General features: G+C 40.1%; 1 protein-coding gene across 14 annotated transcripts in view; it reads left to right on the top strand.

The window, feature by feature from the left end:
* Nucleotides 1-25,529, top strand: part of LOC117502231 (focal adhesion kinase 1-like) — a 107,840-nt gene extending 82,311 nt beyond the window's left edge. For 6 of the 14 annotated variants that reach the window (XM_034161272.1, XM_034161273.1, XM_034161266.1 and 3 more), the window contains 21 exons: nt 413-469; nt 1,276-1,296; nt 2,940-3,037; nt 3,255-3,339; nt 3,774-3,874; nt 6,254-6,369; nt 6,785-6,885; nt 7,612-7,701; nt 8,122-8,326; nt 8,447-8,558; nt 8,647-8,721; nt 11,809-11,910; nt 12,827-12,931; nt 16,812-16,874; nt 18,310-18,349; nt 18,437-18,540; nt 20,591-20,599; nt 22,737-22,892; nt 23,854-23,934; nt 24,801-24,886; nt 24,966-25,529. In XM_034161272.1, coding sequence (XP_034017163.1) covers nt 413-469; nt 1,276-1,296; nt 2,940-3,037; nt 3,255-3,339; nt 3,774-3,874; nt 6,254-6,369; nt 6,785-6,885; nt 7,612-7,701; nt 8,122-8,326; nt 8,447-8,558; nt 8,647-8,721; nt 11,809-11,910; nt 12,827-12,931; nt 16,812-16,874; nt 18,310-18,349; nt 18,437-18,540; nt 20,591-20,599; nt 22,737-22,892; nt 23,854-23,934; nt 24,801-24,886; nt 24,966-25,092 — 1,934 coding nt within the window. In that variant the 3' untranslated portion in view covers nt 25,093-25,529. The remainder of the gene's footprint in view (nt 1-412; nt 470-1,275; nt 1,297-2,939; nt 3,038-3,254; nt 3,340-3,773; nt 3,875-6,253; nt 6,370-6,784; nt 6,886-7,611; nt 7,702-8,121; nt 8,327-8,446; nt 8,559-8,646; nt 8,722-11,808; nt 11,911-12,826; nt 12,932-16,811; nt 16,875-18,309; nt 18,350-18,436; nt 18,541-20,590; nt 20,600-22,736; nt 22,893-23,853; nt 23,935-24,800; nt 24,887-24,965) is intronic. The other 8 variants (XM_034161265.1, XM_034161270.1, XM_034161271.1 and 5 more) reach the window with 3 other exon arrangements.
* The last annotated feature ends 516 nt before the right edge of the window (nt 25,530-26,045 follow it).

The raw sequence follows: 26,045 nt of genomic DNA on the forward strand, positions 1-26,045 counted from the left end.
TCCACTTTGGTTTTCCATTTTTCCCCTGCCTTTCTTTTTCCACTCTGATCCTGCTCTCTCCTTCTGTCCATCTCCTCTCTCCTGCCACTCCTCCGCCGCCACAGTTCGTCCCTGCAGCCCAGCTGTTCTCGTAGACGTGCACACAGCACATGCTCAGCTGACACTGCACCAAGTGTGCAGTTTGTAGGAGAGAGCCACATTACTGAGAGAGGAGCGACGTGGGGGTGTTGCTTTGTGCAGCGTCCCAGCTTTACTTTTTGGCCACTTTTGCTGGCAAGGAGCGATCGTACATTTGCACAACGTTTGCACGTCAGCTGAACCTTACGCTTGCTTTTTTATTTTTTATTTTTTTTGGGACTCACGTTGATATTTGTAGTGTAATTCCAGTTTGTCTGCCTGTCTAATGTTGCAGAAACTGATGACTACGCTGAGATAGTGGATGAGGAGGACACATACACCATGCCGTCCAGTAAGTAGCTCATTCTGTTTTCTCTTTCAGCACCGACAGCAGGGATTCAGTCAGCATTTTGCACAGTTCGCACCAGCACAAGAGAACAAACAGTTTCACTTCTACTGCTGATTTTATTGCTCTGGAGTTGAACGCGATGTGAAACATTTCCTAGAAGCAAAGGGGACGAAGACTGGCTTTCATTAAACCACATTTAATCATGGCCAGGCCACTTTGACCAACATGAGCTTTAGATCAGAAAAGCTGCAGCTTGCACTCTGTAACTCTGGCGGGTTGCAGGCATATTATATCTGGGAAATCCATTCAGATGTTGCTCGAAACCCTGAATTTGTGGATAAATGCAGCTCACATCTTTTGAATGGCAAAAACTTCATGTAATAGTAGCTTTTTATCCTTGTAATCAGGATATTTTGGCCACGTGTGTTTTTTGATTGCGTGGCCAACTTTGAAACTGTTCTCCCGCAGTCTTTTTCTGTCTTTCTATAACTGCCTTTTATTTCTTCCTTTGTCTCATTCTCTTTTATTATCCTCTTGCTTGAAGCACACTAGTCTCTGGAGATATTTCTTCTCTTCTCTGTGCCTCTGTTTTTACATTTTTTCATGAAATGCCGATAAAATATAGTTGTATAACAGTAATATAGTGAAGTTGCTGTTTGAATCATTCTGTGTTAACATTAAGTAATATCAAAAGCAAACTAGGTAGATGGTCTCTGTGATTTCTGAGCTATTTTCAATCTTAAAGCAGCTGTCTGGGTCTGTCTTCATCTGTCCTTCTTCCTCTTTTTTCCCCCCCATCGCCTCCACAGTGAGCTATGGAGTAGTTGAAGGTAAAACTTACTGTCCCTCGCTCTCATTCTGTTCTATTCAAATGGCTCTAAATGTTAAATTTAGTTTGAAAATGTTTCTTTGCCAGGCTGTTGCCCTGCCGTAACTCCAGTAAAACCAACAAGCAAACCCACATTGAAGCACATAATGCTATCAGATTTATAAGGCTAATTTAGGGTTGTTAGAAAACCAGTGTAGAAAGTTTCATTTCACCTGGCAAAGAAAAATTCAGCATCTCATGTCCACTTTTTTTTTTTTTTTTTTTTTTTTTTTCAGTTCTTGTTTGTTGAAGTGAAGCAATTATGAGGAGCTGTTTATTGATTTGGTTCTCATTTCACAATCCTAATATCTTGATTTATTACTGTGCTCATGTTCATGCAGGCCACTATGAATTGTGCTTGTGTTTGAAATAATAATATAGTTTTCTGCAATCAAGCAAGATGGGTTTATTATCACCAAAAGGATTTTTTTTTAACTTTTGAATTGGTTGGTTAGACTTTAAATTTGTTTTCCTATAGGTGGAGTCAAACCCGTATTGGATAAAATGCTGTATAAACCTACTGATCCCAGTGTTTAGTCCATTTTCATTCTTTTGTTTGTTCTGTGGTCCTTTCAGTATAAACAGTGAAACTGTCAGAACATGCAGGTTTCAACAGGGACAAGAAAATATTCTTTTCTACATAGTCAGCTTTAGAAATGGTTTTGTTGGTTTGTGGTTTGTGCATTAGTATCAAGTTTTATTTGTCTTTTAAACATTTCAGTAGAAACACCTACCATTATTCTTTAAGTCATTTCTGTTCCAAGTTAATTTCTCTCCTCTGCAAAGGACTTGGAGATGATCTTTTCATGTTTACTTGCACTGAGAACTCCAGAGTGTTGTCTCAACAATTGGCAGACACTGGCCTGTGTGAACAGCAAACACTGCAACTGTTTATGAATCTTACACCTGCCTGCTAAATTGATTTATTTGTTGGTCTGCACACTATTTTTTTTGCTACTGTTTGCATGTTATAGATGTTCTTTTATAGCTGTCTTGAGTGCATTTGCAGATATCACTAATGGGCAATTCTGTGGTAATGGAATTACAACAGCAGCAAAATCTGGACATATGGCATCTAACCATGACAGATTAGCTCAGATTGTAATTCCGTTACTGTAGAATTGCCCTAATGGTTTATTTGAGTTTCAGACCAGGTATGTCAGTGGACAGGAGGTCAGCTGCCAATATGTCAACAGGTTTTGATTCCTAGTCGCACTACCTGTCAGTGGACTTGGACAAGACACATCTTCTGCATTGTCACAGTCCACCCAGGTGTAAATGGGTACCAATCTTAGCTGGCGAATTAACCTGTGATGGATTAGCAACCTGTCAGGCAGGAGTGGTGGGACTCTCATACACTTTGTGCGACAGTGTCAGGGGAAAAGCATTGTACCGGTATTGGACTTATTGTGCTTTTCATCTTCTAATTCCAATGAGTGGGGCTTGCAAAAATGGCTGGTGTCAAAGATCATAAGCACATCATTCAAAAAAAGCAAAGAAAACTGAAAAATTAGGATGACATTCATAAGTGGTTCTGCACCCCCCCCCCAAAAAAAAACAAACAACAACTTCTTTGGTCATCTTTTTTTGTCTGCTCTTTCCCAGCACGGGACTATGAGATCCAGAGGGACAGGATAGAACTGGGACGCTGCATAGGGGAGGGTCAGTTTGGAGACGTGCACCAAGGAGTCTATAATAGTCCGGTATGTGGAAATACACACAGACTTACACAAAGCCAAACTAAGATGAAGGAACCAAAACAATAATAATAAAATAAAAGTCAGAAAATGAATGTTTAAGATACAGAAGAATGGTAGAAAACTTTCCTGAATTGACTTTCACCTACCTCTCAGTCGCTTAAGATGACAGAACATTCTGTCTGCTTTCTAATAGCCTGATATTTGTGCTGCGTTTTTGCAGGACAAACCACTGCTACCTGTCGCTATTAAGACGTGTAAAAACTGCACTTCGGACAGCGTCAGAGAAAAGTTCCTGCAGGAAGCACGTAAGAACACATAACCCAGTCTCATGGCAAGTCGTGATTCAGCAGCATGAAATATACATTAATCTATTGGTTCGTGATATTGTGACAAAAGCGCCTCATTTTCGTCACAGCAGCACAAATTCATTCTAATTCATTCCGTGATGGCTGCATGAAATTAAAAGTGAAGCGGGGGGTCGGGGTGGTTATGGTTAGGGTGGGGAGAAGGAGTAAGATTAGGTTATGGTTATGGTTCAGGTTGGAGGTAGGAGTAGGGTTAGGAATAGTGAGTTAAAAAACCCTGTCATGAAAATTTGACTCATTTCGTCATGGGAGCACGAAAAAAAAACAAAAAACGTGAGACTGGGCTGGAACACACCATGCATGTGTTTGCAGCAACGCTCCTCCTGTTCATCTTGTCATCTGTGCTAATACGTCCGTGTCATTTAACCTTGCAGTGACCATGCGTCAGTTCGACCACCCCCACATCGTTAAGCTGATTGGTGTGATCACAGAGAACCCTGTGTGGATCATCATGGAGCTCTGTACGCTGGGAGAGGTACGCTGGAGGAATAGTTGTGATGGCAGCTGTTGAGGCGATGCTGAGCTGATAACCTCTGTCATGGAGGTTTTGGTGCAATTTGTCTTTTTCTTAGCAGGGTAACTAGAAAAGACTTAAACCAGTTTTCATGAAATATTGCAGAAATGTTAATACTGAAAATGTATGTCAACATCATTGAGAGGTGGGGCAAAATTGTAACATTAATATTTGGCATTACATCAGAGAGTATTAAAGAATACTGGAGAACCCTGGAAATGTGTCCAAACTGCCTACATGGAAGCAAACAAACCTATACAAGGAAGCAAATGATATGTTTAAAATTGGTCTTCTTTTTCTGCCATATCAGAACTTATCCTCCACCTTTTTTTCTCCCACATGCTCTCATTTAGTTCAGACATTCAGGCTTTTCTCTTTGGTCTGAGATGTGTTTGTGCTACCCTGGACCATGTTCCAAATAGCCCATTTTGGATCTGGTCAAAAGAGAGAGTCTTGCTGTGGATCAAATTGAACCATGGGTTGGTTTGTTTATGGTCTGAAAGCATTTTTATAGAATTTCCATCAAACTAGGCTGTCATCACTCATTTTACTAGTCTCTAAATATTGAATAAGGCTCTTCTCAAATCCCTCCAGAGGGGTCTAACTGAGGTAAAAATCGGGTGGTTGGATAACGTATCTTGCAGCTCCACCTTTCCCTACCATCACTATGTCTTGGTTGTTATGACTTGGTAAGTAGCCGGATAGCTGATTCAAGTAGTTCTATTCTCGGCAAGTATGACACCTTCAATCCCAAAAAAAGTACTTGTGATGAGTGTTAGTATTGTGTATATCTTCATATTGTCAATATATTAATTTAATTGAGAATTAATTCTAACATGCAGTGAGGGAGGAGTGGTGTGGCGCTAAACTGCCCCAAGCTCTGGGAAGACATCTATTACTTTCTGTGACCTTCTTGAGAAGAAATGGAGATCTGAGAACAGTCTTCAGGTTTGATGAGGACAGATGAGAATACCAGAATTTTGTTCAAATAAAATGGATGTGTCAAGAGAAGTGCCTACCTTAGATTTTGTCTAGATGTTACCATGCCACAACTGCACCTAGTTTTCATGTTGTTTAATTTCCTGTTTTTTGTTTCTTCAGCTTTGTGAAACTTTGTAAAAACCTTGTAACTGTTAGAATGGCCTAAGCAGTGGGTCACCCCTCTGAATTTTTCAAGGATGTGATTGTCTCCTAAAAATGACTGTAACTGTATAAAAATAGCTTTTTCTAAAATCTTGGAGAGAAATGGCAGATGCAAGACAGGTTTAAAATGGGATAAAACTGATGAGCTTCTGATGCAGATGATGAGTTGAGGTGGGATTTTTTAAGTCATAGTTGAACCACAGAGTGTTTAAAAGCAGCTGGAACAGACCCTGGACAAGAGTTGATAAAAGTTATCAGACCCAACCCGACAGTATTAAAAACCTCTTTCAGCACCTTAGCTAACATCTAAAGGACAACTTGTAGGTTTTGCGAAACGGGCTCAAACTGCTCGAGCACAGCAGAATGTCCACGAGTAACAGACAGTTCAACATTACATTTCTGATCAGCATTCTGTCTGACTGATAACACTTTATCAATGAAAAACTGAAGAAGCTGCTCACAGGTCATGGTTGTAGCACGCATTTTTTTTTTTTTTTTTTGGCAGCATCAATTGTAATACAAAACAGATTTAGTTCAAGTTAAATAATATTACAAATGTGCTTTAAATAAAGAATATATGGACTGCATTTATATAGCACATTTCCATCTGCATCAGAAGCTCAAGGTACTTTACAATTATGCCTCGCATTCACACTCATACACCAGTGTCAGGGTGCTGCCACGCAAGGAGCTCAAAATACACCGGGAGCAACTATTGGCTTAAGGACCTTGCCTAAGGACCCTTAGTAATTATCTGTTCTGGCTGGGTTTTGAACTGAGGAGCATCTGGTCTGAAGCCCAACACTTAACCAATAGACCAGGGGTGGCCACCTTGTTCCCGAAAGGGCCAAGAGGGTGCAGGTTTTCTTTGCAGCCACTGACTCCACCAGGTGATTTCACTGATTAATGTCACTTTGAGCAGATGGAATCAGTTAATCAGTGAAATCACCTGGTGTAATCACCTCGTAATCAGTGGCTGCAAAGAAAACCTGCACCCTCTTGGCCCTTTTCGGGAACAAGTTGGCCACTCCTGCACTAGACCATCAGCTCCCTGATGAAGAAAGAATATGACGTAGGATTTTTGCATTTGTGGTGTACAAACTGAGGGGTTCTTCAGGCTTGTGGAGGTCTGGGCTCTCTGAGTGATTTCTTATCCCTCTGCCTTTGTGTGTTTTCAATTGTGTGTGTCGTCTATAGTTGCGCTCATTCCTTCAGGTGAGGAAATACAGTCTGGACTTGGCCACTCTCATCCTCTTCGCTTACCAGCTCAGCACAGCACTGGCCTATCTGGAGAGCAAACGCTTCGTACACAGGTACACATGTACTTGGGCGTATGAAGTATGTGTAAGATGTGCAAGTTGTCACATTATACGACTGCATATATTCTAATTGCATTGAGATGATATTGAATTACCTGTACACCTGGTAACTGAACATTTATAACACTCTTAGTTTACACCCTCTGCATAATTAATGAGGATGACCATATTAGCTTGAATATAAGATTTTTTTCCTTTCGGAAAATACATCTGAAACATACAGGGTTGTCTTATAATCAGGACCGTCTTATATTTGAGCCAATCAAGTATATCATCTTGCTGTGGTGATGGCAGTATTCTACTTGTTGGATATTTTATTCTCATACATACAGTCATTAGCTTTATGATGTGTGTTGGAACAATCAGCATTTATAATTCCAGGCTAACTTTAGCCCCTCTTCACTCTCAGGGACATTGCAGCTCGTAACGTGTTAGTTTCTTCGTTGGACTGTGTTATGCTGGCGGATTTTGGCCTGTCGCGATACATGGAGGACAGCTCATATTACAAAGGTAGGGATGCACAAACGTATGCTGGTGCAGCACTCATTAGGAGTATGTACCTCTGCCAAGGACCAACAAACTGCCAGATCTGGACCTCTGTCTGGAACTAGACCAAATTGTCAGAAAAATCCTACAGTGCAATGTTTCAGAAGGTCAAGTCTCCTCAGTCTACATCTGGATTGCCACTGAAATAAAATAAGTCGTTACACTTGTAAGAACTGATATTTCCATGTTTCATAAACATTGTTTCAGAGATACGCAAAAGCAGTCTGCAGTGGATTTTGTTCATAATGACAACCAGCTGACTGTAGGCCGTCTGTTGCACATCTCCGAATTTGCTCGTTAGTTTCCAAACACCCATCCATGCATACATGTAGGGCATTTTATTAAGACATAGGTTTGGACATATATTCTAATAAATACATTTTTAACATATTTGTAGCATGTCATTATCACTAAATAATCTAATGTGTAGTAACCTTCAAAAATAGATGCTATTGCCTTAAAATTGTTGACAAGCAACTTACTTCTGTAGTTGCTAATACTTTACCACCCCCTACTGGTTACATGTGGCTAACGCATTTTACCTCAAGTTTAACATTAGTCACCAGTCAGATATGTTTTACATGGGTGGATACAGCATTCCCCAGAGAGCCAGTGATTGAGTGATGTGTTGCTTCAATCACGCTGCTCTCTTCAGTTAATTTCACTGTCTTGTTTGTGTCTGTGTGTCAGCTTCTAAAGGTAAACTGCCTATCAAGTGGATGGCTCCCGAATCGATCAACTTTAGGAGATTCACTTCAGCCAGTGACGTCTGGATGTTTGGTCAGGTCTCCCAATTTGTGTAATCTGTGTTTGTTAAGAAATTGTTCTTTACTAATCTTCCAGAAATGAGTCTGATATGCTCTATAATAACCAGAGTGTTGTACTTGTTTTTGTATATTTGTATCTGAGTTTTCCTGAGCTAATCTTACTTAAATTTTATCACACTCTTACCACAAACATAAATGTCATCAACGTAAAATAGATAGAAGAAAACAAAACCCACTTTTCTCCAACTGGATGCACCTCTTCCAAATTTACCACATGGATTCAAATGAGTCTGAGTTGGTGCATACCACTGGTTTCTCCTCTTCATGTGAAATACATTTATTTTTGTTTATTAGTTGCAACTGTATATTTTGAACATTTGTTGCTTATTTGTTAAAGATGCTAAAGCCTGTTTTTGTCTGTGCATCTTTGCAGGTGTGTGTATGTGGGAGATCTTGATGTACGGTATCAAGCCCTTCCAGGGGGTGAAGAACAATGACGTGATTGGCAGGATAGAGAACGGCGAGCGACTGGCTATGCCTCCCCAGTGCCCGCCCACCCTCTACAGTTTGATGACCAAATGTTGGTCGTATGACCCCAGCAAGCGGCCGCGATTCACAGAACTAAAAACGCAGCTCAGGTAGGAAGAAGAAATCAGAGAAAAGGTTGTTAGATAGTAATTAGGTGTCAAGATGAGTCTTATGCTTTAATGCAATATATTAAAGTATGTAACTGTTAGTGCTGTGTATCATTTTTGCAGTACCATACTAGAGGAAGAGAAGCTTCAACAAGAGGAAAGACTTCGAATGGAGATGAGGAGACAAGTCACAGTGTCGTGGGACTCCGGGGGGTCTGATGAAGCTCCACCCAAAGTAAAATCGGCGTATCAGCTTCTTGCAATTTCCTTCTCTCATTACTTTTTGTGTGCAACAGACCCAAACTCTGACTTTCTGTCCCCAGCCCAGCAGACCGGGCTACCCCAGTCCTCGTTCCAGCGAAGGTTTCTTCTCCAGCCCCCAACATAACCACTACCCGGTAAAGCAAATACACACATACACAATGTACCCACAAATGCAGAGCATCAGCACTGAGGAAACTGTGCCTCTCTGTTCCTTCTCATCCACCATGGCGGCATGGTGGTGCTTGCATCTGGCACCCAGAGAGTTTAGGTGGCACCAGTGTGCAGAGGATGATGGGAGATTTGAGGACAAAATGTCCATTGAAAAAGCATGATGAAAGCAAACACTGCTCATTATCACAAAACACACTTATGGTCACGGCTTGTAAACTTTAATAATTAATAATTAAAGACCAGTCCAGCAAAGTAAGACCAAATAAACTCTAAATGTCTTGGAACATTTAGAGGGCTTTGGCATGCATGTGTCAAAGACAGAAATGTGATGGAAGAGAAAAAGAGATTTTCACTGCAGTTGTTCCCTTCCTCATAAACCAAAGCAGACAGCAGGCATTTCCTGTGGCGCGAGCAGCCACTCACCCACGCTCACAAATCAAACCCATTCTCAAGCTCTTATAAGCAGCACACTCTGTTGGGAGTGTCTTAATTTAGCTGCTGTTTAAGTCAAACTTTATCATATCACAAGTTCCAATAACATCCATATATTTTGGGAGCATGTGTTTCACAGATGGGAGGAAGGAGGAGTTTTCAAAGCACCAAATAAGGAATCATAAGATTCCATGAAGTCCACAGTCATTATTATTATTTTCAGTTATTGGCTCAGTGGCGTTAGGATTAAGATTTTACAATATTTCATAAAGCTCAAAGATGCCAATGTATGTAATTATTTGGTTGTTTGAGTTTGTTCCTCTCTTCGCCGCTTGATGGCAGTTTTACATTTTATATCATTTACATTAACGGATATGTTTTGTATAGTATTTATGGAAATGAAGAATAGTCAATGAATACAAATGAAATGCTTTTTTATTTTGGCCAATTAAATATTTATTTATTTATTTTGTGTACTGTATTTCTTATTATTACTTCCCTTTTATTAGGATTTTATTATTATGTTTTTTTATATAAACTTGTGGAAGAGTGGATTTAGCTCTTGATGTACAGTACTGAGCAAAATTGTTTTTGTGGAAATGCGAGTTTCATGTTTTTTGTTAGTTAAAGTAAAACACAAAATGTAAAATTTTCAAACAGTAATTTAGAGTAGTCTGTGCCTAGTAAATCAGTGCAGATATTGTCTTCATGCGAATGTTGTTTTTTTATTTGTGATTTTGTGTTTAAAATTATTAAAATGAATGTCACATTTGAGTTTCACCATGAAGATTCAAAATTGGCTTAATTGGTTCAATGTAAAATTTAGTCGCTGACTAGTCGATGACTAATGGTACCCGACTATTCAACTAATGATTATCATTAGTTGTCCCAACCCTAATCAACATGATTGTCAGATATTTCAACTAAAATAATAAACTCAGCTTTAAAGATAAAGGAAAGTGACATAAGACATTTGTGTTATTTAGTTATTAACCCTCTGAGGTCCAAGGGCATTTTTTGGACAGTTCACTCGCCTGGCACAAATGTTTTATTATTGCTGTTAACAGCTCTCCCTGCATCCCACAATCAAGTTTTATGTCTCTTTTTTCTTTAGGACAGCCTGTGCTTTCAGAATACATATGTTTTTGTTGTGCTTTATAAGTGTAATAAAGATTTACAATCAAAAATAGGCAAGGAAAAAATAAAGCAAAAAAAATTTTCCACAAACATTTATTCAAAACACACAGCAAACTATAATAAACAACTGTTTTGACACTTTATAAAGGTAATTTGAGGTCTTGTGTGAAAGACTGTACAACAAAAAGGTTCAAACAATAAACACAAATGCACATTTTGAACAGTATATACAAAATGGCCTATTTGTTAGTTTGATATGGTAAACAGTGCTTTACGCAGAGAAAGCAACAGAGTTATCCAGTAACATTCACATGCAAACTAGTGGAGCAATCCTGATAGTTACACACTCTTTGTTTGAGCACATGAGATTGTCATCAGAGGCTCTCCGTCTGCTTTCACTGATCGCTGTGCGTAATGGCGCAGGGCGCATTGGATCCCAATAGTATGTACTCATTGGAGCACCCATGGGGCTATTCAGACGGGCCAACAAGTAACATATCACTCCTGAAAATGATCTTTGGCTTTTCATGTGAGGTGAATCTGCCCTACGACTGGATTTTGGAAAACCATGTAACGGTGAACCAATTTTGATTGGACACTCACATTGCACACGTCATCACACAACTTCTACAAAGAGAGTACAAAGATGGCCGATGGCCGGCTCAAAAGTCCGTGGAGTTAACTTTTCAGTAAAAAAAAAAAGTAAGTTTCTATCTCATATCATTCAAAAGGTATTTATAATTTAGTAAAGCTTGGTCTTAGCCAACGGCGTCGGCCCCAGAGGGTTAATGCTTGGCACTTTTTAAAAATCATACACTATTAAAAAAAAAGATATGGTCAGTAAGTCATCATAGCTCGTTTCTTTATTTTATTTCCACTTAACCTAATGAATTGAATGAAATTTAAACAGTTATCGTCGTACAAACTTAGGTTTGTGAGTCACTTCAGTGAAATGAAAATTTTGTTGTATCAGTTCAACTCAGCAGTTTGAGACACACAACTTAAAACTCATTTTGAAGTTAACTTTACTCATGTTTTTAAGGCAGCAGTTGAACTAAGGTTTTTAAGTAGAACCATCATGGCAATTTTTACAGTGTAAGTTGTTTTATATTCAGAAGATTTTCATTATTTTTGCAGTATCTTTTCCTCATGATTTAAAAATGTGGCTGAAGGTTTTGCACAGCATTGTTTTAACATGATTGCCCAAAAACTAATTCAGTAAATTTCACAAAATAGATTAAAAAGTGTTCATACTCATATAAAGGACAGAACAAGGAAAAAAACTTAATCTTTGCACTAGTAAAAACTTAATCTTTGCACTTTAATTAGTACCTTTCTCGTTCACACACTCACTAGCTTTACTGCCACATAAATTGGTCTTGCACAGAAGCAGAAACAAACCATGTCCTGACTGCAGAGAATGATTTATTGACATTTTATATTTGACTCCGTCTGTGCGTCACTGTCTTGTCCATTGATAGTCATCAGCTCATGGGGGTGTAGGAGGGGTAGGAGGCAACTATGCTCCTGCTGATTCCTGGAATCAACACCGACCTGAACATTCTGCACTATGGAACATGGAGGTATACTCTCACAAATATTTACAGTATTCATGGTATTGTTTGCTGGATTTGACAGGAAAACCTTGAAGGTGCACTAAATGGCATGTTGCACATTAATATTGCAGCCAGTTTCTATTTATTGCCTTAATGACATTCTGTGTAGAGAATCAAGCAACACTCCCTCTGTGCTCTGTGCTTTTCTGTTCCCTGTTAACATTCCTGGTCTGGTTGCACATACATGTTTAGTGCATGACATTTCTGTGCATGTGAGGCCCGCTCTGTAAAACCGTTGCTCCTTCCTAAGTTCATAAAGAGACTGGAGTACTCACCACATAGCAGACAGCACCTTTCTAGAAATATGTCCAAAAATAATTTTGAGACAAAAAAATGCATTCGACCAAGAACATGGTTAGACTAGAGTCCAATTCCATGTGGCTTTTTCCACATTGAGAGGTGTTCGACCCATTAAAAGGCTCCAACTGCTGTTTCTTCTGCTCAGTGTGGAGGAGGGAAGGTTGGGGAGGAGTGGCTGAGAAGGGAAGGTTTCTCATGATTTAGAATATAAATTAATGTGGCATCTAGTGGTACAAAAACTCATTTAGGCCACATTTAATTTAATTCCTGTGTGGTATTGACATATTTGCTGGAAAACATAAAATAATTACATTTGAGGAAGGACAGCTGTTCAATATTTTTAACCAGATTTTGGCTCACTTTGATTACATTTGCCATTTCACTTTACTGTAATCAGTATAATAATTAAGTAATCATGATTAAATGAATCAAGCTGCTTTCCAAAACACTTTATTCCATTTCTGTTCTCTAAAGCAATCAAAAATGAAGCTGAGATTCAAATTTATGATGTTGCACAAGTAAATGTTAGAAAAGATTAATATATGTATATATTTATATATATGGCTGATTCCGTGTCCTACAGGACAGCGGGTGCGTCGGTCAGGCTCTGATGGAGGAAAGGCTGATGATGCAGCAACAACAGATGGAGGATGACCAGCGGTGGCTGGAGCAGGAGGAGAGCTTGATGGTAACACCGTGCAATTGTTCTGCATTTAACATTTGATGTATTACTCCGCGTCCTGACTGTGTTGCTGCACAAATGTCAATAATGGCGCTATCAGCTGAGAGTGAGAGAAACTGATGGAGCGACGACGATGCTGAAATGGGTAAATTTAAGCTGTCGTATGGAAGTATTGATGTGGATTCTGATACAGAATTACTCATTGCAGTTGGCGAGATGGAGAAATCTGTGGGTCTGTTGCTACAGTAAGCTTCGCCAACCGATGTAAATATTGCAATTACTGCTGTGATAACCGATAAATACAATACTAATGGTGATTATATGATGACTCGGGACCTGGAATCTAGCAACATTTCCCTAAAACTACGGTCTGCGTAACAGTTTTACTAACTATATTATTATGCGGGTTTAGATGTAGCCTTCAGTGATGCAGCGGTCTTTCACTGAAAACACGGATCCAGGTCAAATTACGTACTTACAGAAAACTAAACCATGCAAACAATGGACTTGGATTAGAATGGGAATAACCCTGTTATGTCTGATGATTTGCGGACGATAATGCTGGATTATGGTCACAAACTCAATTTGTGACTGTAAAATCCAGCATTAACGTCCGCAAATCATCGGACACAACAGGGTTATTCCCTAATTTTAACATTAGAAAAAAAATCCAAGGTTCTCTTTAAGAGTGTCTTTATTAATATAGGTAAGATATATTTTTGCTATGCGTTAGCTATATTAATAAAGGCATAAATAAATAAATAAATAAAAAATTTCCTCAAGAGTGCATTGCTTTCTTCCTTTTTTTTTGGTATTAATATTTTATAATCCTTGTGGGATTACACAGATGCTTTTCAACATTTGTCATTATATTTTATGATTGGTGAATTGCTTCCATTGTGCTTGTTTATCTCATCAGTTCAGACTGAAACACTTCAGGAAATGAGTCTGTTTTTCTTCTCTCTTCTGGTCACGTCTTTTTTTCCGCCACATTTTGCCATGATGTGTTTTCATTTTTGGGCCAGGTTTAGACAGAGCGGGATAGAAAGGAATGTGATGAGTGATGGAGACTGACAGTGAACATCTTTCACTATCTGCTCGGCTTTCGTCTGTTGAAAAACACATTTATTTCTGCACAGGAAATCGAACAGATCAGACTGTTCTTGCTGAATTACTTTTGTCTTATTTGTTATATGGTGACCCCAGAAAATATGCTTACTGGTTGGTTTACTCATTTGTGCACCCGCCTTTCCAGATGTCACTCCACATTTGGTTGGGGAACCGTCTTTCTCATGTGGAGATGAGAAAGTCAAACGAGACATTCTCCTCAGAAATCAGCAAAACATTGCATTATCACAGAGGTGTCTGCAAACATTTGGTAATCTATATTATATAATGGATTAGTGGATCCTTGTCATTTGATTGGTGCTTTGTATGTCACTTGACATGGATTAATTCATCCCATTTGTGTTGCATTGCATTTAGAGTGCAAATTTGGTTCCATACATTTGGTACTATTGCACTCTGCATGCACACGCACACACACACACACACACACGCGCGCGCGCGCACGCGCATCCTTGTGCATGCTCACATGTGCGCGCCCCCCCCACATGCTCGCGCACACACATACACGCGCTCTTGCACACACGCACGCACACACAAAACAAATCCACTGTGCTGTCTGGAGGCTGTTAGCCTTAAGCGATTTTTTTTCGCTGCACTGAGGACGTACACAGTCTTTTTTTGGTAGTACACGCACGCACAAGCACTGACCAGGTTGGGTGTGTGCGTGCGCGGGGGACAACGACTCACCTGAAACATAATTTGATTGAGCTAACTGACGCTGCTTGTAAGACACACATAACACACACACACACACACACACACAAAGCAAAACAAATCCACTGTGCTGTTTGCCTTGTTGAATGGTTTGTGCTTCGTTAAATGGTTTGTTCCAGCTTTCACCTCATGAAATATTCGTACCATTGAACTCATAAACATTGATTATTTTTATAACATTGATTTTTTAAATTAACTACGTTCCAAGCAGTTTATGTGCAACCTCATTCCTCTAGTTCTCATGTTGCGCTGCATAACTTAAACATTGTGTCTCCTAAGCTTAGATTTTAATGTAATGTAACTGTTACACAGCGACTCATAAACTGTTTCACTGGGAACTGACCAGCTGAATAATGCAAAGTGGTTCAAACTTTATTTCATTGTAAGTAACAAAGCTGTAGCTTTTCAGCAAGCTTATATAAACCGACAAAGAGAATTACTGGACCAGCCTAATAAAGTGCTTCAACTAATTACACTCAGTTGAATTAGATTAATCCATATCAACTACACAAGGAATATTTGCACCAATTAAATTTTGTCAAATTTAATTGCGTTCATTAGGATCCTATATTCTCGTTTCTTCAGGGTCAGTCATTATGATGATGTTTTTATGAGATTAAGGTTTTAAAGAGGAACTATGCAATTCTGGTCAGTTTCTTTTTTTGGCGGGGGGGGGGGGGGGGGGGGGGGGAGTCCACATTCTCCCCAAAACAAATCATTTAGGGGAACAAATTTAACCATTACGATTACTGTAAAACAAAGGTAAAAATGTTGCATAGTTCCCCTTTAAAGAAAGATTCTTCTTGGAAAACAAACTTTTTTGTGCCTGTCACTTTTAATGGAAAGAAGCTGCTGTTTGCTGCATCCGCTGTGCAAAGGCAGGTGCACTGCTATACTGAACAGCCCGTGTCATACAAACAGTGTACACACGTCCCAGAGTAAGCAGGAGAATATGAACTCCTGCAACACAAATCACGGAAGTCTGAAACCATCTATTTCAAACATTAATATTAATTACAGTTTTGCACGGTTGTTTGCCTAGAGTACTGTCCGAAATAAGTTGTGGAAGATATTGTAAACAAACAGGGAGAAGGAATAAGGGAATAAATGAAAAGGGGGAGACAAAGCAAATGAGAGAAGGAACATTTACAGAACGATATGGATGTTTGAGGATGAACAGAAAGAGAAGGAGGGAAGGAAGGAAGGAAGTGGGATTGGCAAATGCAGTGGAGAGGGTGGAGCCAGTGAGGAGTCAGAGAGGACGGAGAGAGAGAGATTCAGAAATGGAAAGAGTGGGAGGGAGGCGCAGACTCAGACGGAGAGGAGAATAAGGCGGTTGGATCTTTTCTCGGCTGGACTCTGGCTTTGTGGCTCCTTGGAACTTTTTTCTTCCTCTGGAAAAACTTTGTATTTATGTCTTAACCTCTCCTTCCATTTTTCTGACTCATCTTTTCTGTCTTCCTCACTCGCTTTATTTCCGCGTCTGCACACGTCCTTCCAGATTCCCAGTTTCTATCTCTTTTGTCATTTTTCTCTCTGGATTTCTTGGATCTCCCTTTCTGTCCTCGTCTTTGCTTTTCTATCGATGGCCCCTGCTCTCTTCTTTCCTCCTCCTGTCTTCTTTGGGCTCTACTCTCCCAGGATGCATCTCTTCAAGGCGTGCTTTACAAAAACGGTAATGAAACAGAAAAAGAGGGATAGATTGGGGAGGTTTGGAAGGTGAATTTTCTCTGTAGCTTGAAGACATGCTGAAGTTATGATGCCGTCTGTGCGGGAACACAATATTTCTGCTTCTGATGTCGTTTTAGGTGATGTCAATGGAAAATTGACGCTGAAATGATTTTATGGGATAAATGTGTTTAGTTGCTGGCAGAAGCAGTTTGTTTATATTTTTGTCTGAATGAATGGATATCAAACCAGAAGTCACAGTATGTTTTTCATATTTTGCGTTTTCTTGGGAATTTACTAGAATGAATCGCATGTGATTTTGAAAGGAATGTATATTTAGATTTTTGCCACCCTTTCTGTCTCCGTCTTTTTGTAGAAGGCCGAGTCCAGAAACAGTCGTGGAAGCATCGACAAAGAGGACGGCGCACTACAAGCACCGGTCTGTCAGCAGCAGACACTTTGTACACAGATTAAAATCATCCTCTGCATGTGCATTCTGTTCATATTTACATGAACAAAAAACAAGACATCTGGGACAATGCCACACCTTAACCCACACAGACGGAGGAATGTTAAGGTGGAAAAGGGCTGGACAATTGCCTACCGACATTCAAGAAGAAAGGAAACAAGGGAGTGAAAAAAAGACATAGGAGAAAAGTGAGAGATTACTGCTGGAGCATTCAAGGGGAGAAAGAATGATAAAAACCAAGAGGGAGGTAGTGGTGGTGAGGAGCGGGGGCAGGGACAGGGTTAGAATGCAAGAAGAAATAAAAGTATTTCTGTCATTGAGCCAGGAGGGTACTGCCTACATGCCATCCACATGACCACAGAGGGCTCATGGGAACTTTAAACCCAGAAGTGCTGCACAGTGTACAGTGGAAGAAGGTTTAAAGTTCATGTCCACATTTTGAAACAAGTAGCAGGGACCCCCAGTGGCCATCAGGACCATGCGATTAGCAACAATATGTCTGTCTGCCTGTTTTATTTTGGCATCTTAATAGGTTTTTATATTTTCAGTTTTGTGTCAGAAATTAACATGTAGCGTCATCAATGATAATTAAAATTTTTTTGTTCAATATTTGAGAATTTATGGTAAAACATATGTCTGAAGAGCTTCAGCAGATTTGTCCAGTGAAGAAGCCAAATGTGGTTCAGTTTCTTCCCCTTTTAAAACCATAAGCCAACAACAAAACAAAAATCATACATGTTTGGAATCAAATTTTGGCAAGGCCAATTAAATCTAAGTAAATAACATGCAACAATTGAAGAAAAAAATAGCAGCAACAAATACAACAACAACAAAGACAATGCTTCCTCAAACCTGCTGATGGAGAATTCTTCAATAAAAGAATGAAAATGTAAGATTCCAGCTGCATTCCTGCAGAAGAGGGGATGAGAGCACAGATATACTCTCTTTCTAAGTGCACCTTTGTTGTTATTGCATGTTCTGCACCTTGTGTTTTTTCTCCTGGTAGAATATCCATAGATAACCACCCCAGTGAGTCTGGTCTGCTTTAGGTTTCTTCCTGTAAAAACAAAAATAAAAAGAGCAGAGAACTCATTAATGCTCATTACTCAGAAACCTCATTAATATGTGGGCCAATGCAGTGATAATACTACATGGTACATATTACTCACCGTATGTACCAGTATTGTTTGTATTTGAAACATTGTAAAAGTCACATTTCTTGCAACTTAACCTTGAATTGGTGCAGATGTGTAGTTACAGGCAAAAAAGTTGGAAATTAATTCAAATCGATGGGATATTCTCCAACTTAGAATCGTGTACGCAAAAAATATTAATGATGTCATGATCAAGTGTATAATGACCTTTACTCTTTAATACTTTATTGTTGTATTTCCTCTCTGCACAGGGTGGCAGCCAACATATTTATCAGCCTGTAGGAAAACCAGGTGAGACGGCTCGTCTACTGACATTGCACCGTGCTGTACAAATACGCATGTTATTACAGTGTTATACATTTTACCCTGTTCATTTAGAGCATGTGGCACCCCCTAAAAAGCCACCTCGTCCAGGAGCACCTGGTCACCTCGGCAACCTGGCAAGTCTCTGTCCTGTGGACAGCTACAACGAGGGAGTCAAAGTACGTTACAAACATGCAAAAACACACCTAACGAAAAGCACTTTTCCACTGGAGGGACTAAACCCTGAGTGCTGTACCACCTGTCTTCCTACGGGTTGTTCCAGATTCAGACTGGATTGAGCCGTTTTTACCCGAGGGCATCAAATATGGCCATCGTGTATTGTAAAGGCTTTTCGTCCGTTGTCTGTATGTCTGTGCTCAGAAAAAGTCCAGTCCTATTACTGCCAGACTCTTGAAATTCACAGAGAAAATTCTTAGGACACAGACATTGATCAAGTTCAAAGATGGCTAACCTTGATGTATTTTAAGAGGCTAAAAAGTAGCCCGACAACCAGTCCTGAATTGGGCGAGATTTCCCATTCCTGAACAACCAATAGGAGAGCAGCGCTCGTGCAACACAAAAGTGAGACTCACGTCGGCATCTCAGCCGCCAACCAATCGCAAGCTAGGAGAGAGAGGCCAGTATCTGGCCCAATTCAGGGCCAGTTGTCGGGCTAGCTAAAAAGTCACATTCTGCACCCTGCTCAGAGTGCTGCTCTCATTGGACCGACATCTCTGCTATTTTAGCATTGTGGGATAGCTCGCCCACAGATTGAGCTCGCTGGACTACTTTTGCGAAACTGCTCAGCGTGATGCTCTCGTAGGAGCGACAGCACACAGAATGTGTCTCTTCCCAGATAGATGTCTTTCAGTGCAGCTTCTTGTTCTGACTTTAACATGAATTTAACACCCAAGTCTTTCATCGACAACAGTAAATTGTAATCAAAACATTCCAATCGTATCATTCTGAACTCTTCCGCATCAAACTCCATTGTGTCAATGTTTACAATGCTCATAAACTTTTAAGTTTCTTAAATATTGATTATGGCCACTCTTAAAACTTCAGTTCTCTTTATAATTTTATTACTGGTAAATTTTAGAATTGATTTAGATGAGGTATACTCATTATCTCACAAGAATATATCACAATTATCTGGGAACTACTTTTTGCGCAGGAATTCATCAAGCACATTGGCTGCAGGTGCGTACTAACACAGAATCCCCAGAAACTGGAAAGTTGTTTGGCCTTAACGAGAGCGTCTACTTTTAGCTTGTCATAAGCTAAGCTAGTGGCGCTCGTGAGAATGTGCTCATTCTGTTTCAATCTGATCCATTGATGTGGGTCTCTTCAAATCTGCTTCGTTTTGTGTATTTATATACATGTTTCTCATATATTTTGTAAATGCTAGTGAGAAATAAACACTGTTTTTGGAACCTAATAACACCTCTGAACTTATTTACAAGACATTTTGCCCAGTTTAGCATGATGACATCACTTCCTGGTGTAGCTACTTGTTAACAGCTTCATTTCTGATATATTATGTAAAAGCTAATGAGAAATAAACACTTCTGAAACTGAAAACAATGTTTTTGTAACCCGATAACACATCTGGAGTTATTCACAAGACATTTTACAGAGGTTAGCTTGCACGTTAACTTTCGCTAACTCAAAGCTAAAGTCCTATGGAGCAATTGGATCTTAATAATGAATTAAATAACTGCAAATTATAAAGAACATAATGCTCAGACAGCTGAGGGTATTTTAGCATTGCGTTATATTTATGATTGTGAAGTCATTTAACACGGTAAATATGAACCACAGATTAATTAGCTGTCCCGCTAGTGGAAATATGCACAGTATTATTATGAGCTCCTTGACCCTGTGACATAAATGCACCTTTGAATCAGATGTATTTAATGTGATCAGATGTACCAATCAGGATATTTTCAGAATGAGAATCCTCTCACTTTGCTTTCTTGTATTAATTTTCTCTCCTGTGTGTTGGTTTGGAGGTTTGGCGAGCTGCATGCTGTGACATGTCTTGGCTTTTGCCTAAGGCTTTTCCTCCCTTCTCTTTTCTCTCCCTCTGCTGTCATCTGTCCTCAATGTTTGATTTTTAACACCTGTCCACCCCTCACCCTGTTTCTCTCCTGTTATTGTACACATCATTCTTTCCATCTGTCCCATCATCCTCTCATTTCTTCCCTGTCAAACTGCTGAACCACATAGCCATGGAGGGTAAGCTGATCTTTGTGCCTTGTTTTTTGTAGCATTAGTAAACTGAATTTCTTGAGTTATTTCTCTTCACTAGACACAGATACAGAAAAAAAAACCTTTGAAGAAGACTTTGCCAACATGCCACCAACACCCATATACGCATAATGCTAACAAGCTAAGAGTTTATAGCCAGTGATATCACTTAATAACTTTATTTAGTGTACAAAGGTGAAGAAACGTATCCCCAGTGAAGAAAAATAAACCTGAAATCTCAGTCACAGTACACTGTTAGAAGCATTTTAGCAGGATTGTTGTCTGGGGTTTGGTGCAAGAAGAGAAACCCACCACATTCTTCTGATTATAAGATGACCTCACCACCCCCGCCACGACATATTTTGGAAAAGGACTATCTGAGGATCACCTCTATTAATTAATTTATTTTTTAAATGAAGAAATGCTTTTCTTGAAAAATAGTGTTAGTAAAAGCATATTTTATGGGTACCCTTTTTTTCAACCATATACTGAGACATTCACTTGGTTGCAAAGCAAAAGGTTCCTGGTTCAAACCCCACCCCTGCCGCATTTCTCCATGTAATGTGGCGTTGCATCAGGAAGGACAGCTGGTGTAAAACTTGAGCCGCAAATCAGTATGCAGACCCACCTTGAATCTGCTGTGGAGACCCCAAGTGAAAACAAGAGAGTCGCTGAAGGGACTTACTATTTACTGAGGCACTCACTTATCTGTTTTGGTATTGATCAATTTTAGGACCACTGTAATCATTCCAAACTGTTAACATTTAAAGATGTGTTTTTGGGCTCATCATCTTCAAACATTACAGTCTGGTGCACTGTATTGTTTGGCTGCTTGAGAGTTGTTTGATGGCTTTGCTACATTTATCGCCATTATCTTAAAGTCTGCATCATAAGTTGTCCTCCGGTGTGCTGGCCCTGTGTCTATATAGCATTTTTGTCCTGCTCTGGCATGGTGCTGCAATCAATATCATCAACATGTACGCTCTGTCCAACTGTGTCGACTGAAAGACAGAGGAGTAGGTAACTTCAGTCTTGGGAAGCACACTAAATACAGCATCACCTACTATGATGGCTGTATTAAAGCAAATGTCTAGACCCAGAATGCAGGAATTAAGGTACTTCAGCGGGGGGACACCGTCTTATATTTGCAACAATATGGTACTGGCTTAATATTTGTGAGTTATAATTTTTATTTCCAGTGTAAAATTTCTCCTTGTTGATTTGGCTTTGTTGATTCTTTTTTTTTAACTGACTATGTAAGAGAATCTGGAACTTTTTCTCCATGAAGCAGTGAACTGCACATCACTTCAGCCACGCTTAGATTGTTTTCATCCATCAACACAGCAGTCATTGTCCGAGAAGTGATGTACACCCTGGACAGGCTGCAGTCTGTCACAGAGCTAACAAACTCATTCACACTCACTCCTAAGGCCAATTTCTAGTTTCCATTTCACCTAACCTGCATGCCCAAATGGAACCCTTGCAAACACAGGACAAACATCTCAACTCCACACAAAAAGGACCAGGTCAGATTGAAACCTGCTGTGAGGCAACAGTGCAAACTACTAAGACACCGTCCTGCTCCAGCCCTGGTATGCGTTTCACTTTTCAAGTTGTTATATGTAGAAAGTGTTTCACCTGGCTGCGGCAGATTATTTTAGAGATGTGACAGTGGATTGGTTGTCTGCCTGGTGGTTGCCATCCAGGACCCAAGGAAGTTCCGTTGTGTCATGGATGCAGTGAAGTGCATCACCAGCGCATACTCCCAGACTTGACTTGTTTATATATGAAACACTTAACAGAATGACTTAAAGCAGGTTTAAGTAGATTGTTAAACAACTAACGCTGTCTTTCTGGACTAGTAGAGTTTTGCTGTCTTGCTATAAGCATCACAACCATGTAATATGTACATAGAAGTGCATGTTAACACATTTACACTCCTTGTGTGTTTTGGATGTTCTGTGTGTAGCGTTCCTCTCTCAGCCTCCAGTTTTGGTGAAATGCTGCCACCCAGTGTAGGATCTTTGTATAACGACTGTTATTGTTTTAACTGGTACCAAACCGAACAGACGCAAAATAAATAAATGTGTTGTCTTCTTCTCATTGGCTCCTTTTAACGGTCCAGTTACAACCCCAGGAGATCAGCCCGCCCCCTACCGCCAATTTGGATCGTTCCAATGACAAGGTATATGAGAATGTGACGGGATTGGTTAAAGCCGTCATTGAGATGTCCAACAGGATTCAGCCTGCATCCCCTGAGGAATACGTCCCCATGGTCAAGGTAAGTTTGTTTCCACAAAAAACAAACACCACAACCACCACAACAACAACAACCTGGAAATCTCTATAAAAAAGTGTAAAGCTCCACTATCCCATTCATGAATATGTGTCCCTGGAGGTCACAGTTTGACACCTCGCCCCATACTTTGGAAAGCCTTAGAGCAGAGGTGGGCAACAGTTTGCCATGAACAATGAAAACAGTGTAGGTTTTCCTTGCGACTGATATACTCAGCAGCTGGATTTACTGATGAGTTCCTTCCCTCAATTTACAGTCCAGATCATCTGTGAAATCACCTGCAGAGGGGATCATTCATTTTCTGTTGATTATCCAGTTCTGGGTTGTAGGGCCAACAGGCTAAACAGCTCATCCCACGCTTGCAAATCATTGACCAGGCCATGAAAGATGTTGTAGGGGATGTCTGGGCATTCTCTGATTTAGAGGTGCTGATCCTTCCCTTCTTGTTACTTCACACTCTGTGCCCAGTGGGCATCGGAGGTCACTGCCTAATAAAGCCAACAGAACCAAATCATCTGCAAAAAGGAGAGATGCAATTCTGAGGTCACCAAACAGGACACCTTCCAGTCCCTGACTGCCTTAAAATCCTGCCCATGAAAAATCAGCTTTCGGATTAGTGACAAGGGGAAGGTGTTCAGTAGCAAGGAAAACTTGCACCGCCTTTGCTCTTCATGCCCACCTCTGCCTGAGAAGAGTCTGCCAGGGTGCACTAATGCCATTATCTTGTATTAACCATGGCGGGATTTTTAAGATCTTCATAAATTGCTTTTTTCCCCATCACAGACGTTTAACATTGTTGTACATATCGGGCGTATTATGGCTACGTTATGTCATGAAACCATGTGCCAGATCAAATTCCTGAACATCTGGGATATATATTAGTGAAGGTCAGAATGGGGCTTAGGTTTGTGTAAGTTCTGGTATGATGGTAAGATGTGTGTGGCAGGATGTGGGTCTAGCCCTGAGGACGTTGCTGGCGACGGTGGACGAGACGATTCCTGTGCTACCAGCCAGCACACACAGAGAGGTAAACACACACGTCAGAAATACACAAATTTAAACATCTACTAAAATATAATTAGTTGGACAATTAATAAGTAGGTTAAATTGTATAAACCCACACGTGCGCACGCACACACACACACATGCGCGCTCATACGAAAAGAAAATCACAGATGAGATCTCAAAAATGTTTCTTTTATTTCTCCTGGACTGAGGTCTGTGTGAAACCAAAATGAGACGATGGCTTATTTCTCTTATCTCGGTTTTGTCCAATTTTTTGAAAACAAAAAATTCCTTTTAAGTTTGAAAAAAGGTCTCACCAACATGTAAAATAATTCTCAGAGACAAAATAGAAACTAGAATGAGGTTAGTGAGAGTCTCACTTTTGTTTCTTGAGCTGTAGAAGGACAAACTTTGAGCAGTGACCCTTTCCTCTGCGATAGCTGACCAAAATCAAAGACTTGTGAGTGGAAATAATAAAAAATGCAAAGTCCACGACAGAGAGTGGGTCAGTCCATGAAAACATGTAGGAACCAGAACACATCCCTGAGGAACACCAGTTGGGAAGATGTCAGAGACTGTGGCCTTGTTCTACACATCACCTATGCTGGCTAAAGTACAGAATTTTGAAAAACGACACGACATCTGAGAATAAAAGTGTAATTTAGAATAATACTCACAATAATCTCATTTTGTTGACTGTTTAAAATGTATGTTGCTGTTTATAATGACTTTTATAGACAGTAAGATTTCAGGATGCCAAAAGTAGAGAACTAATAATTGGCGAGAGCTCGTCTTGCCATCAGTTGTTGCTCAGGTGTTATTTTAGAACACGACATGTTCGTCGTTTATCAAATATATATATATATATTTTTGTCTGTGTTATTGCAGATTGAGATGGCGCAGAAGTTGTTGAATTCAGACCTGGCAGAGTTAATAGGGAAAATGAAACTGGCGCAGCAGTACGTCATGACGAGGTAGAAACAAACACGCCTTTTACATGATTGATCGCAAAACATTTACACAAAATGCTGATTATCGATGTGTTGTGTTCAGCTTACAGCAGGACTACAAGAAACAGATGCTGATGGCAGCTCATGCACTCGCCGTCGACGCCAAGAACCTGTTGGATGTGATTGACCAATCGCGGCTGAAGATGATACCCCATTCACGCCCGCATTAGCCCAGAATGTAATCAGGACAAGGGGGCGGGGCCGGGAGTCTCTGCCAAAGCCAGTTTGACAAATGGACGGAGAAATGGCGGACAGTTGGCTTTTCTACAGAAGACGTGTGAAGGATCCTGGCCAATCAGAGGAGATGATGGATGTCTGTGATGAACGAATGAACAGCGGATGTGACTGACTTAAACAATCAGCTTCAAACATTCACCATTTTTCTCACTGCAACATTTTGTCATCTTCTATTTCTGTTTATTTACTGGTTTTTATATCCAGAGAAACATTTTTCACCCAGAATCCACGGAGATCAGTTTAAAAAAAACACCTGCAACTGTTTTTAACAACTGAAGAAAGTGAATCTAAATATGCACTTTGTGATGCTCATCTTTTTGTTTCTCTGAGGTGCTCGTGGCTTTTAACAATAAACAGAACTAACGTTTCATATGCAGGAAGAGACGGAAGAACTGGAACTGAAGAATAACGACGATGAAGAATGTCGACGATGAAGATGACGTTTATAAATACCGTTATATCAGTTATTGTTTTCTTTCCTTCTTTCAGCCGATCCTGTTTGTTTGGGGTTGTCACAGCCAATCACCTGTCTCCGTCTCAGCCAGTCCAGCAGTATGGAATCATAAGTTATATACGAGGTCTGTCCAAAAAGTATCAGACCTTTTTATTTTTTTCAAAAACCATATGGATTTGAATCATGTTTGCTTGCATGAGCCAACCTTGAACCTTCATGCGCATGCGTGATTTTTTTCACGCCCGTCGGTTGCATCATTCGCCTGTGAGCAGGCTTTGTGTGAGCACTGGTCCTCCCCTCTCGTTGGATTTTCATTGTGAGGTGGAACACGATTTGGAGCTTTGCTGCATCAAATTTTTGCAGAAACTGTGAGAGACAGGTGGAAACCATTCGGAAGATTCAGATGGCTTTCGGTGACGATCCTATGGGCAT

Source organism: Thalassophryne amazonica, chromosome 20 (genome assembly GCF_902500255.1).
Source record: "Thalassophryne amazonica chromosome 20, fThaAma1.1, whole genome shotgun sequence".
Lineage (NCBI taxonomy): Eukaryota > Metazoa > Chordata > Actinopteri > Batrachoidiformes > Batrachoididae > Thalassophryne > Thalassophryne amazonica.